Source organism: Rhodotorula graminis, assembly GCF_001329695.1.
Source record: "Rhodotorula graminis WP1 unplaced genomic scaffold RHOBAscaffold_22, whole genome shotgun sequence".
NCBI classification, from domain to species: Eukaryota; Fungi; Basidiomycota; class Microbotryomycetes; order Sporidiobolales; family Sporidiobolaceae; genus Rhodotorula; species Rhodotorula graminis.
This window is the reverse complement of record NW_017264949.1, coordinates 32,492-44,253: the sequence shown is the minus strand read 5'-3', so window position 1 is coordinate 44,253 and position 11,762 is coordinate 32,492. Positions and strand designations below refer to the sequence as shown.

Below are 11,762 nucleotides of genomic sequence, written 5' to 3'. Positions count from 1 at the left end.
CCCTCTAGAGCCTCGTTCACGTCTCTCCCCGCACGGCCTGCTCGAGCCTGGGACCCCGCACGCTCAAGCGCTCGCGCCTCTCGTCTCCTGAGCGCACGAGCGTCCGCACGCCCCTCGCCGCCGGCTCTTCTCCGCCCACGCTCGGTGGCAGAGAGTCTGCCCTCGCTCTCTGCTCTCGCTTGTGCTCCCGCTCGCTCTTGCTGCACTCGCCGTCCACCCGAGCGATGTCTGCTGAGCCCCACAAGTACTGGCCGTCGGTCGGCACGACCTACCCGCACTGGGCCGACCTCCTCCTCGCGACCCAACTCGCCGCAGCTCGAGCCGGCTTCAACTACCTCGGCCGGTACTTCGACCAGCGCAGGCCAGCCCAGCTGTCGATCGTCTGCATGGTGCACTCGACGCAAATGCGCGCGAGCGGCTGCACGCACTCGCTCGTCGAGGCGGTCGCTGTCGACCCCAAGGACGTCACGGGCGGGTGGAGGGTCAGCAAGATCAACGCGCAGAACCTCGATGCCCAACGGCACCCGATGCATACGGGAGGCATCGGTCTGTCGTACTGGCTCAAGGTGCGCCCGCTCGCTCCACAAATTCCCTCGCTCGACTCGCGCTGACACCTACTTTGACAGACGTCCACCGACACCCTCATCCTCCGCCCTGGCGACATAGTCCGAGGTTTGCGAGCCATGCATACCGTCGAGGGCGCCTTGCGTGCTCAGGGCCGGCGGGACGGACGCTTCCTTGCCTGTCGAACCGTGCCGCCCTCGCGCGGCAGCGTCCACCCGGCGTACCTGATCACGTGCGTCCTCGACGCCACGTGCTGCGAGTTCCTCGTGCGCTTCGAGGGCCTCGGGCCCGACGCAGGCGGCGAGGACGGCTGGCGCTGCCTCGAGATCCGCACCAAGCACTCGTGCACGTCCACGGCGAGCTCGCCCAGCAAGAAGCTTGAGTGGAGGCTCGATTTTTGGGTGCGTCCGCTCTCTCCCCTGAGCTGGTAACCCGTTGCTGACATATTTTCCTTGCAGCCGCAGGTTACGCTCGTCGAGGGTCGGATTGGCAAGCCCTTCTCGCGTTCGGCCAGCACGAAGAGCGGCCAGGTGGGCCCGCTTTACTTTCGCCCCGCGCCCCAGTACCTGCCTGACTTCTCCAGAGCTTCTGCAGCACGAAGTACTCAGCGACCGCTTCATCGGGCCGTTCCCGGTTCAGGTCAAGAGCGCGAGCGCCCGTCTCCTCCCCCTCGCCTCTCCTCGTCTCGCACGCACTAACTCCTGCTTGTCCTCGGCCACAGACGCTCGTCCTCTCCTCTCTCGCGCCGTACCGCTCCTCGTCGCCTCCCCTCATGCCTGCTCTCGCCGACGCCGACTCGTCCGACTCGCCCACCGCCCTCGCCTCCCTCCTACCCGACCGCCAAGCGCTCGCCTCGGCCGAGAAGGACCTCGCCGACGCGTCGACCGCCGTCGACAAGATTAAGAGCGACCTCGCCGCCGCCGAGAAGCGCGCCGCCGAGAAGCGCGGGCGCGTCGAGAAGAAGCGCGCCAAGCTCCAGCGCCGGCTCGAGCGCGAGCGCAGCAAGAGGGTGCGTCCTCTCTCTCTCTCTCTCGTCCTCTCCCCTCCCTGCACTCGTCTACGACGTCGACTGACCCTCGTCGAGCGCGTCGCAGAAGTCGGTCAAGGAGGGACCGAGGTCCAAGGACAAGAAGCGCGACGTCAAGCGGGCCGGCGAGCGCAAGAAGAAGGCCGAGATGCTGGCCCTGAGCGACTAGACGCTGTAGGAGAGCACGGACTGCGATGCCGACGAGTCTTTGTCCCATTTGACGTGCGGAGAGAGAGGGAGGAGCCTTACACGAGGTCCGTCACCACTCTTCTGCGCACTTTCGTCGACGCTCTCAGACCTCGTTGCGGCGAAGCGACCCAGACTGTCTTCCTTCTCCGTCGCTCTCGCAGCAGGCGCTCGTGAGAGGAGTCGAGAAGAGGTCTGAGCACGTGTGAGGGACGCTCGCACTGCATCGAGACGAACCTGCTCTCCTCGAGCCGCGATTCTGGTTCAGACCGACCTGACTCGCGCTCGTTCGAGCGACTCTCTGCTGTCGAGACTATACAGATCGTCTCGCTTGACGCTATCGACGAGGTCCGTCAAGCTGCGAGAACGGCAGGACGAGGTCCGTCACCACTTTTCCGCGCTCTCTCGTCGACGCTCCCGGACCTCATCGCAGCGAAGCGACCCAGACTGTCACTTTCTCGAGGCGCCGGTCTGCAGGCCGTCGTGAGAGGTGTCGAGAAGAGGTCTGAGCGCCCGTGGGAGAGGCTCGCACTGCTTCGAGACGAAGCTGCTCTCCTCGAGTCGAGATCCTGGTTCGGACCGACCCGACTCGCACTTCTTCGAACGACTCTCTGCTGCCGAGACTCGACAGATCATCTCGTGAGATGCTATCGACGAGGTCTGGCGAGGTGCGAGAACGAGAATTGCAGACACGCGCCGACCTGCGCCCACTTCCTCTTGCACGCCGCCGACCCTGACCCGGCTTTCGCACACCTCGCGCTCGCCCCGCTCTCGATAGGCCCGCACAGAATCGCTTGAACTGCAAAAACCGCTACGTTGTCTTTCCCTCTACCTTGTCCCGCCGATAGCGAAGCAGAACGTGAACGAGGAAGTCGAAGTTGTCCGCGCGCAGCGTCGCAAGGAGCTTGCCGAACCGCGCGATCGTCGAGTTGAGCTGCTCTGCGGCCTGAAGGGGCTTGACGTCAGACTCGCTTGACAAGGCGACACGGACCTGGAGAGAGAGCACGCACAGAGGTGTTGAACGCCCGCTCGAACGTCCGGGAAGAGCCGCGTCGAAACTTGCCGCCACGAGTAGCTGGCCGAAACGGCACGACGAGGTCCTGCGCCTGACCATCGAGCGGCGTCGGGGTGCAGAACTCGTCGCAGAAGGTGTCGGCGGCCGGGTGAATGCGCTTGTGAAAGGCGGTGACGACGAGGCGGGTCGAGGACAGGAAGGGAGGGAGGGATGGGGTGGTCGACAGGACGTGACGGAGGACATGGCAGGCACGGTCGTAGGCGATGTAGGTAGGGAAGGATGTCCCCTGCTGATCGTGGACGGAGGATAGGAAACGCGACACCTCGGACGCGGACTCGCCGTCGAAGAACTTGGTCCAGGCGAGAGGAGCGCCGCAGGCGGCGACGAGGATCTGGAGGTTGCTCGTGCGACGTAGGTTCCACGTGTGCGTCTCTGCGAGCAGCAGAGGGTCAGAGTCGAGTCGCTGCGAGGGTGAGAGGAATGAGGCCCGACGCACCTCGCGCTTTCCGGGGCGGCTTCTTCTCCTCGATCTCGTCGACGTCGAGCTCCTCCGCGTCGTCGTCGCTGTACAACTGCATCTCCTCCTCGACGTCTGGTGGCTCGTCGATCTCGGGCAGGGCGTACTTGGGCGCCGCTGCGGGTCGTCGACCCCGCCAACCTCGCTCCTCGAGTCGCCGGCGCCGTTCGAGGCACGATCGCCACGATTCTTGATGCTCCAGGTCATCGCACGCCTCGCTCGGGACTTTTGCGTCTTCGACGTCGTCCGAGCGCTCACGCCCGCAGCCGTCGATGCCGCAGATGAGGTGCAGGTCGACGTGCTGCCGGCAGAATCGGCGACTGCGGCGATGGGCGTCGGGCGGATTGGGGCAGCCGAGCGCAGCGCAGAGCTGTAGAAGGATTGATGATCAGGCGAGGTAGGCAAGGGAGGCGAGGAAAGAGGGACCGGACGCACCGGATGGCCGATCTCGATCCCGTCGCATACGGCGAACTGGACGTCGGGCTTCTTGACAAACTTGATGTCCTGCTTCATCGGCTGCAGCAGAGAAGTCAAGAGGGCCCGAGAGAAAGAGAGGAGTGAAAGGGCTTGACGCACCTCTGCGTCTCGTCGCGCATGCGTCCCTGCCCAGCGCACACCCTGCGCTCGCTCGTCCTCAGTCGCTGGGCCGCCTCGCCATCGATGCGGCTTCCTCGCGCACGTCGAGCACGAGTGTGGCGGAAGAACGACGGCGTCGCTGCTCGTCGAGAACAGGTCCGAGTTGGCGAGTTCGACGAGGTGCTCGACGAGCGGGCGAGAGAGCGACGCGAACCGCCGATACGGCGAGTCGGCGGCGGCAAGGATGCAGGCGTAGATGACGAAGGCGCGCCAAACGTGCTTCTGGCGGAGGACGAAAGGGCCGCTCGAGGCCCGGCGAGGCGGCGCGTCCTCCTCGCGTGCGCTGTCGGAACCCTCGTCCTCGCTCGATTCGACGACGAGGTCGTCGTCGAGCACGGGCGTCGACTCGCTGTAGAGGCTCGACCACGCGGCCGCCACCGCGCCGGCGCTCAGGGCGTGATTGAGCAGCTGCGCGTGGTGATTCCTCGCGCAGGCGCCCGAGAGCCACACGCGGTCGCCGACCTTGATGGCCTCGGGCTGCGCCTCCCACAGCCAGACCTTCTGCCCTTTGTGGGTGAGCTCGACGTGGTCCGGCGAGTGGGAGGCACGGCAGCTCGAGTTGCTGCAGACGTGCGTCGCGACGAGGACGAGCGTGGCGGGCGAGGCGGCATCGACGAGGTAGACGGGGATGGAGGGTCGTCGAGGGAGGTTGAGCGACGAGCCGCACTGGATGCAGCAGGACCGGCTAGTCGAGAGGACGCGGCGCGAGTTCGAGGAGGTCGGTGCGGCGAGAGGAGGAGGGTACAGGTTGAGCTCGCGCGCGAGGAGGAGCGTCGCGCGCTGCGGGTCGGCGAGCTTCTTGGGCGATGTCGAGAACAGGTGGTCGCCTATGAAGCTGAGGCTCGCCTCGAAAATGCGCCCGCTCGCCTGCGCTCGGCCGTGCGAGAGCGAGAACAGGGCCGCGTCGCGCCGCACCGACTGCGCGAGGTCGACGACCTCGCCGAACGTGACGCCCGGTATGAGCGCGGCGATGCGCGAGGCGGTGGCGACAAGGGGAGAGTCGGCGGCGCCGACGAGGCGCAGGGAGAGGGACAGGAGGGCGAGGACGTGCGGGAGGTGACGTGTCGCTCGCTTGCGAGGCGACGGCGAGGACGGGGCGGACGTCTCTTCAGGCGTCGGCGAGGAGGGCGGCCGACGAGCTGGGCGTGTCGGCGTGTCGACGAGATCGGAAGGAGATGGCGAAGAAGGGGTGGAAGAACGACGTCGACGCCGTTTTTGCGGTGACGCGGGTTCTGCTGCATCGCTCGGCAAGGAGTTAGTACGACCGTGCGAGGCGAAGAAATACGTCTCGAGAGACGCACCTGGACGACTCGAGTCGAGCTTGAACGCCTCCAGATCCCGCTCGTTCGTCTCCTGCCTCGGCGTCACCGGCGGCGCGCCCTCAGGCCCACTCCTCGCGCGCGCCTTCGAGCCCTTCGAGGCCAGCGCAGCCGACTTGTGCTCGTCGACGATGCGCAGTAGGTCGCCGAGCGTGAGCGTGCGGCGGACGGTGGAGGAGGAAGGAGGGTTGGCGGTCGTGGCGGCGGAAGAGGGCGACTCGTCGTCGGCGGCGTCCGAGTCGGACACGCTCGCGGCACGCGCCGACTTCTGCGGCACTCGAGAGACGAGTCAGTGAGGTCGCAGGCCGCAGAGAGAGAGTTAAGCGAGGCGCACCTCGAGAGAGCGAGAGGGACCTTTCACGCGCTTCTGCATGTGCGCGATCTCGGCCTCGACCTGCTCGACGAACCGTTGGAGCGCGTTCTTGACCGGCGCTGGAGGACGGGCGCCATCGTCGCTGTCGCTGTCGGGCGGCTCGGTCGAGGAGGGAGGAGGTGGGGCCGGCTCGGCGGCGGCCGATGGTCGCTCGAGCGAGTAGCCGAGGGCGCGCAGGCGTGACGAGAGGACGCTGCAGGTGCGCACAGGGCCGCTCAGTCAGCTCTGCACGGTGGGGGAGGTCCAGAGAGAGCACACACTCGTCTGAGCAAACTCTGCTCGACCGACTCGCCCTCGCGCTCGACATGGTTGCGACGGTCGGGAGGCGAGGTGGACAACTCGAACACGCTCAGAGAGCACTTGGTGATGACGGGTGAGGTCGCTGCGTGCTCAGGAAGGCTTTTGCCGAACCCGAGTTAAGCATGAGAGGGCAAGGTGAGATCCGCCGTGGGTGACCAACCGAGCAAGCTCTCGAGCAAGCGAGCAATAGCGATTTGCTAGTCGGCGGGCGGACGGATGGAGCACGCGCTTTCTAGCTCTTGCCTCGCTGCGCTCCTTGCGGGGTCGTATTACATGGCTACGCACGAGTCTGTGCGAGCCGGATCGAGCCTCGAGAAGAGGTGTGGAGCGGCCGCCAACTCTTGGAGTTGAGCGTGTCAGGCTCGAGCGTGCGAGGAGGCTCTCGGCCAAAGCCCGAGTCTGTACAGCGCTTTCCTTCTGGCCACGCAGAAGCTGCTCGAGAGCGATCTCACGGGTCTACGCTTGCTCTCGAGCCATCGGGAGCGAGGGGACGAGCGAGTTGAGTTTGAGAAGGTCGTCGAGTCGATTTCTCGGAAGGCTCCTCCCTCTCTCTCCTCACGTCAAATGGGACAAAGACTCGTCGGGATCGCAGTACGTGCTCTTCTACAGCGTCTAGTCGCTCAGGGCCAGCATCTCGGCCTTCTTCTTGCGCTCGCCGGCCCGCTTGACGTCGCGCTTCTTGTCCTTGGACCTCGGCCCCTCCTTGACCGACTTCTGCAAAGCGCTCGACGAGGGTCAGTCAACGTCATAGACGAGTACAGGGAGGGGAGGGGAGGAGAGAGAGAGAGGAGGACGCACCCTCTTGCTGCGCTCGCGCTCGAGCCGGCGCTGGAGCTTGGCGCGCTTCTTCTCGACGCGCCCCCGCTGCACGTCGGCGCGATTCTCGGCGGCGGCGAGGTCGCTCTTGAGCTTGTCGACGGCGGTCGACGCGTCGGCGAGCTCCTTCTCGGCCGAGGCGAGCGCCTGGCGGTTGGGGAGGAGGGAGGCGAGGGCGGTGGGCGAGTCGGACGAGTCGGCGTCGGCGAGAGCGGGCATGAGCGGCGGCGACGAGGAGCGGTACGTTGGGAGAGTGGGGAGGGAGAGCATCTGTGGCCGAGAACGAGCAGGAGTTAGTGCGTGCGAAACGAAGAGAGGCGAGGGGAAGGAGACCGGCGCTCGCGCTCTTGACCTGCACCGGGAACGGCCCGATGAAGCGGTCGCTGACCACCTCGTGCTGCATGCATCGCGGGCAGATCAGGTACAATGGCGTTGGACGATGCGACCGAGGAATGCACCTCCTCGGTGCTGGGGGCGCTCTGCCGGACGGGCTTGCCGAGGGCGCCGTCGACGAGCGTCACCTGCGGCTGCAAGTCGGATGTCAGTGGAGGTAGTGAAGAAAGAGGAGTAGAGGGACTGGGACGCACCCAGAAGTTGAGGCGCCACTGGAGCTTCTCGCTGAGCGGCTTTGCCGTCGAGACGCACGAGTGCTCGCTGCGGACCTCAACGCAGCGCCACGTCCGCTCGCCGTCGAGGTCTGTGCTGAGCCCCTCGAAGCGGACGAAGAAGGTGCAGCGAGAGGTGTCGAGCACGCAGTTGATCTGGTAGCCTTCACAGCTCGCCGACTTGGCGGTTGGGGCAACGCGGCCCGCGAGAAAGCGGCCTTGGCGCCGGTTCTGCGCCCGCAGGGCGCCCTCGATCGTGTGCAGGTCGCGGAAGCCGGTAACCGTGTCGCCGGGCTTCAGGACGAGGTCGGCAGGTCGCTTCTGCGGAGGCACATGATCTCAGCTTGCACGGATTCAGAGGCGAGAGAGGCCGACGGACCTTGAGCCAGGAAGATAGGCCACGGCTGAGCGTGTGGCCGGGATGGCGCTGTGCGTCGAGGTGCTGCGCGTTGACCTTGCTGACCCTCCACCCGCTCATGGCGTCCTTGGAGTCGACAGCGACCGCCTCGATAAGCGAGTGCGTGCAGCCGCTCGCGCGCATTTGCGTCGAGTGCACCATGCAGACGATCGACAGCTGGGCTGGCCTGCGCTGGTCGAAGTACCGGCCGAGGTAGTTGAAGCCGGCTCGAGCTGCGGCGAGTTGGGTCGCGAGGAGGAGGTCGGCCCAGTGCGGGTAGGTCGTGCCGACCGACGGCCAGTACTTGTGGGGCTCGGCAGACATCGCTCGGGTGGACGGCGAGTGCAGCAAAGGCGAGCGGGAGCACAAGCGAGAGCAGAGAGCGAGGAGCGGAGCTGCCACCGAGCGCGGGCGGAGAAGAGCCGGCAGCGAGGGACGTGCGGACGCCCGTGCGCTCAGGAGACAAGAGGCGCGAGCGCTTGAGCGTGCGGGGTTCCAGGATCGAGCAGGCCGTGCGGGGAGAGCCGCGAGCGAGTGCGGCTCAAGGGAAGCGAGGGAAGCGAGGGACGAGGCGACAGGCACTGGCTGGAGACGGGGGCTGCAGACGGGGGCAGCAGAGCCGGCCCCGTGTAGCTGGGCGTCCCCTCGAGCAACCCCGCCGTCCAGCAGAGCAAGCGAGCCTTGGAGAGTGAGAGGAGGAGGCGAACTGGTGAGAACGAGCGAGCTGGATCCTCCTCACCGTCGCACTACACCGCTCGCCCGGGCTTGGCCGTCCGCCGTCCGAGCATCCAGCCGTGTCCTGCCACCCCGTCGACCCGCGCTCGCGGCCCCTCCCGGCGACGTTGTCACCCTCCGCCTCCTCCCTCACCCTCATCCTCCCCTCGCTCGTCCGCCCTCACCCGCCGCCCGAGGCAGCACCGCGACGCTCCGACGAGCCCCAGCACTACAGCTTCTATCGTCTCGCACCACCCTCGCCCTCTAGCGCGCGGCCTCGACCTCGACCTCGTCTCGGCACCTCGCGCACGCCGGCCTCTGCTCCCGAGCAAGCCGCTCGCGGCCATCTACAGTCGCACATCTGCTCGTGTGCTCGTCATACCGCACCGACGGGCTCGAGCAAGGGATGCGACTGGCCGTGCGCTCTGGCGCCGACCGACTGCTCCCCCTCGACGAGCTCTCGTCGGCCGGTCCCTGTCGCAGCCACGGGCAGGGAAGGGCTGCCGTGGCCCCGAGGGCCCACTCTCTGCGGGGAGAGTGTGGCAGCGGACCGAGGTGCGTGCAGGAGAGGTGGCGGGCAACGAGGGGCGGGCGGCGGCCCGGAATGACCTTGTCTCGTGCGTCCTGCTCCTTCCTCGTCCCCCATCCCTCGAGCGAGCTCGCCTGACTCGTTGTCGCTCGTCCTGCAGGTTCGTTCCGCTTCTATCGCCCTCCTGGCGCGCTGTCGCTGCTCGCCGGGATGAGCAGCTTGGTTTCCTCGCACCCGCATCTCGCCCCGCCGGCTCGCCAGTCATGCCGTCGACGAGCCGACGCCCCTCGACCATCGCTGCTCCTCGATTGCTCGACTACGTTTCGACCCATCGCGTCCGCTTGAGCAGCCTCGACCTCAGTTTGGCCAGTCGGGCTCGCCCTTCCTCCACTCGACTTTGTCCTCGTCAACCTCGGCTCGCCTCTCGACGTCTTTCCGCCTTTCTCGTCGGTCGCACCGGGCCCAACTGCCGCACAAGCGTCGACCTGTACGCCCTGGATCGCTCGATGCAGCGAGTACATCTACTCAACGCTCCTCGTGCGTCCCGGCCCTCCCTCTTCTTCCCCTTCCTCGCCCTTCCCTCCCGACCTGACCTCGCTTCTGTCCCTCAAATGCGCAGGTACCAGACGCCTTGTTCGTCGCCTACGGTCCAGCCTCGGGCGAGCACCTGGCTCTCGTTGGCGCAGCTCGAGCTCAAAGCTCGTGGCGTCCGAGATTCATGCCGACCTTCCGCCACCGCGTGTCTCCTAGCCTCTGCGCCACCTGACTCTACATCCACATCGACTACTGGGCCCGGTACCCGCACCTCGCACGCCCTCGGGCGAGCAAGAGCAGTCGCAGCCTGTACGTCCGACTCCTCCCTTCCCCTTCCTCGCACAGCGTGCGTCGCTCGAGCGAGTTTGCCTGACCTCGCCTCGACGGCTCGTCCTGCAGGGTCGTCTCGCTTCGAGCCGATGAGTCGCACTCGGTCCGCTGTCATCGCTGCAGGGCGAGGCCATGGCCATTCCAGATTCAGACCTCCACCGGTCTCGACGCCTGTCCATTGCGGAGGCCGACTAGCCGGCACACCGCTGTCGACCGCCGGCCCTACCTCCTCGAATCTCGCCGCTCGACCTTCCACAAGCCGCCGTCCTCACGAGTCATGCCGGGCCGACTTCGCCTTTCTCGAGCCGACTTGCTCCTTCCTCTCTCCTCAAACTCGCCCTTTCCCCTCATCCGCCTTCCTCGACACCCAAGCTTTCCTCGCTTCGCTCGACTTGCGCACATCCCCGCCATTGCGCCTCGCCTCGCCTCGGCTCGCCTCCCAAAATCGCCGAATTCTTGGTCCCGCCGCGACTCGAGCTCGTGCAGCTGCCGGCGCGCCCTATTTCCGTTCAGCAGCATCGCCGGCGACGCCTTGCTGCGCGTCACTGCCTTTTGCGCGACGACCATGAGCCGCGAGGAACCGCTCCTGCCGCGCGCTCCTCAATTTGCCCTTGGCTCGCTCTCAAGCCGCCGCGTCGTCGCGCACCGTTGCAGGCCTATCTGCTGCCACTCTCGGCTATACACGCTTGATCTGCCGTGCGGGCCGCCCTGACCCGACGAGCTTCGAGGAAGAAGAGCTTGGACGAAGCTGCGAGTGGTGACGCTCCAGACGAGGATCTCGACTCGAGAGGTGAGCTCGCAGCGTGTGACGGTCCAAGCTTCGCTCGGTCTTTCTCAGACGACGTCTCGACAGCTCGTACAGCGGCTCGAGGCGTGACCGCTGGAGAAAGCGAGGTTCGAGGTCGACTCGGCGGGACGAGGTCCGGGAGCGGTCGACTCGGCGGGACGAGGTCCGGGAGCGTCGACGAAAGTGCGTGGAAGAGTGGTGACGGACCTCGTCCTGCCGTTCTCGCAGCTTGACGGACCTCGTCGATAGCGTCGAGCGAGACGATCTGGTTAGCCTCGACAGCAGAGAGCCGCTCGAACGAGCGCGAGTCGGGTCGGTCTGAACCAGAATCTCGACTCGAGGAGAGCAGGTTCGTCTCGAAGCAGTGCGAGCGTCCCTCACACGTGCTTGGACTTGTTCTCGACGTCTCTCATGATGGCCTGCAGACCGGCGCCTCGAGAAAGTGACAGTCTGGGTCGCTTCGCTGCGACGAGGTCCGGGAGCGTCGACGAAAGTGCGTGGAAGAGTGGTGACGGACCTCGTCCTGCCGTTCTCGCAGCTTGACGGACCTCGTCGATAGCGTCGAGCGAGACGATCTGTATAGTCTCGACAGCAGAGAGCCGCTCGAATGAGCGCGAGTCGGGTCGGTCTGAACCAGAATCTCGACTCGAGGAGAGCAGGTTCGCCTCGTGGCAGTGCGAGCGTCCCTCACGGCCTCACACGTGCTTGAACCTCTTCTCGACTTCTCTCACGACGGCCTGCGGCGAGAGCGACTGGCGATTTCAGCCGCGGCCATGCCCCCGTTCTGCCGCTCCGCCCGTCGGCCGCGCGCTAAGTTATTAGCTCGCTCGTCCCTTCGAACCCACCTCGCTCGGAACTTCCGCCTGCCCTGCAGGGCACGCTAAGTTAGCCGCCAAATTGCGCGCTTCGGCCCACTGTCACACCTTTCCCCGCTCAGGAACCCGCAAGGTCCCGACTCGAGCTGCCGCTCTCGCTCGGACCTCTTCAGGAGGAGGCGACGTGAGCGCCGGCTCCACGAGGCCTGACTACTCGCAGGAGCTCGGACACATGCTGCAGCCGGCAGATAGCTCGTACTCAGAGTTCCACAGGCGAGAAAGGGGCGCGAGTAAGCTG

At 66.3% G+C, this 11,762-nt stretch overlaps 3 protein-coding genes across 3 annotated transcripts; 1 reads left to right on the top strand and 2 right to left on the bottom strand.

The window, feature by feature from the left end:
• Positions 1-224: 224 nt before the first annotated feature.
• RHOBADRAFT_56630 (uncharacterized protein) lies at positions 225-1,809 on the top strand (the record flags this gene model as incomplete). Its single annotated transcript, XM_018418440.1, has 6 exons — positions 225-566; positions 627-965; positions 1,023-1,094; positions 1,159-1,203; positions 1,286-1,573; positions 1,659-1,809. The coding sequence occupies 6 exons, from the start codon at positions 225-227 to the stop codon at positions 1,758-1,760; spliced, it is 1,188 nt and encodes a 395-aa protein (XP_018267487.1). The 3' UTR covers positions 1,761-1,809.
• A 747-nt stretch (positions 1,810-2,556) lies between these two features.
• Positions 2,557-3,529, bottom strand: RHOBADRAFT_65813 (uncharacterized protein). The gene is made up of 3 exons (XM_018418782.1): positions 3,289-3,529; positions 2,788-3,224; positions 2,557-2,723 (listed from the first exon to the last, which is right to left on the bottom strand). The coding sequence occupies exons 1-3, from the start codon at positions 3,368-3,370 to the stop codon at positions 2,589-2,591; spliced, it is 654 nt and encodes a 217-aa protein (XP_018267486.1). The 5' UTR covers positions 3,371-3,529; the 3' UTR covers positions 2,557-2,588.
• Positions 3,530-6,500: 2,971 nt separating this feature from the next.
• RHOBADRAFT_56628 (uncharacterized protein) lies at positions 6,501-8,079 on the bottom strand (the record flags this gene model as incomplete). The annotated part of the gene is made up of 6 exons (XM_018418439.1): positions 6,501-6,651; positions 6,736-7,023; positions 7,112-7,150; positions 7,212-7,274; positions 7,341-7,679; positions 7,738-8,079. The coding sequence occupies 6 exons, from the start codon at positions 8,077-8,079 to the stop codon at positions 6,550-6,552; spliced, it is 1,173 nt and encodes a 390-aa protein (XP_018267485.1). The 3' UTR covers positions 6,501-6,549.
• Between the last annotated feature and the right edge of the window lie 3,683 nt (positions 8,080-11,762).

Excerpts from the sequence above, each read along its gene's own strand:
- RHOBADRAFT_65813 (XM_018418782.1), bottom strand. The coding sequence starts at position 3,370 with ATGCAGTTGTACAGCGACGACGACGCGGAGGAGCTCGACGTCGACGAG. Across the intron at positions 3,225-3,288 it reads GCCGCCCCGGAAAGCGCGAG|AGACGCACACGTGGAACCTA; the intron begins GTGCGTCGGGCC and ends TGCTGCTCGCAG. Across the intron at positions 2,724-2,787 it reads AGCGGGCGTTCAACACCTCT|GCCGCAGAGCAGCTCAACTC; the intron begins GTGCGTGCTCTC and ends AAGCCCCTTCAG.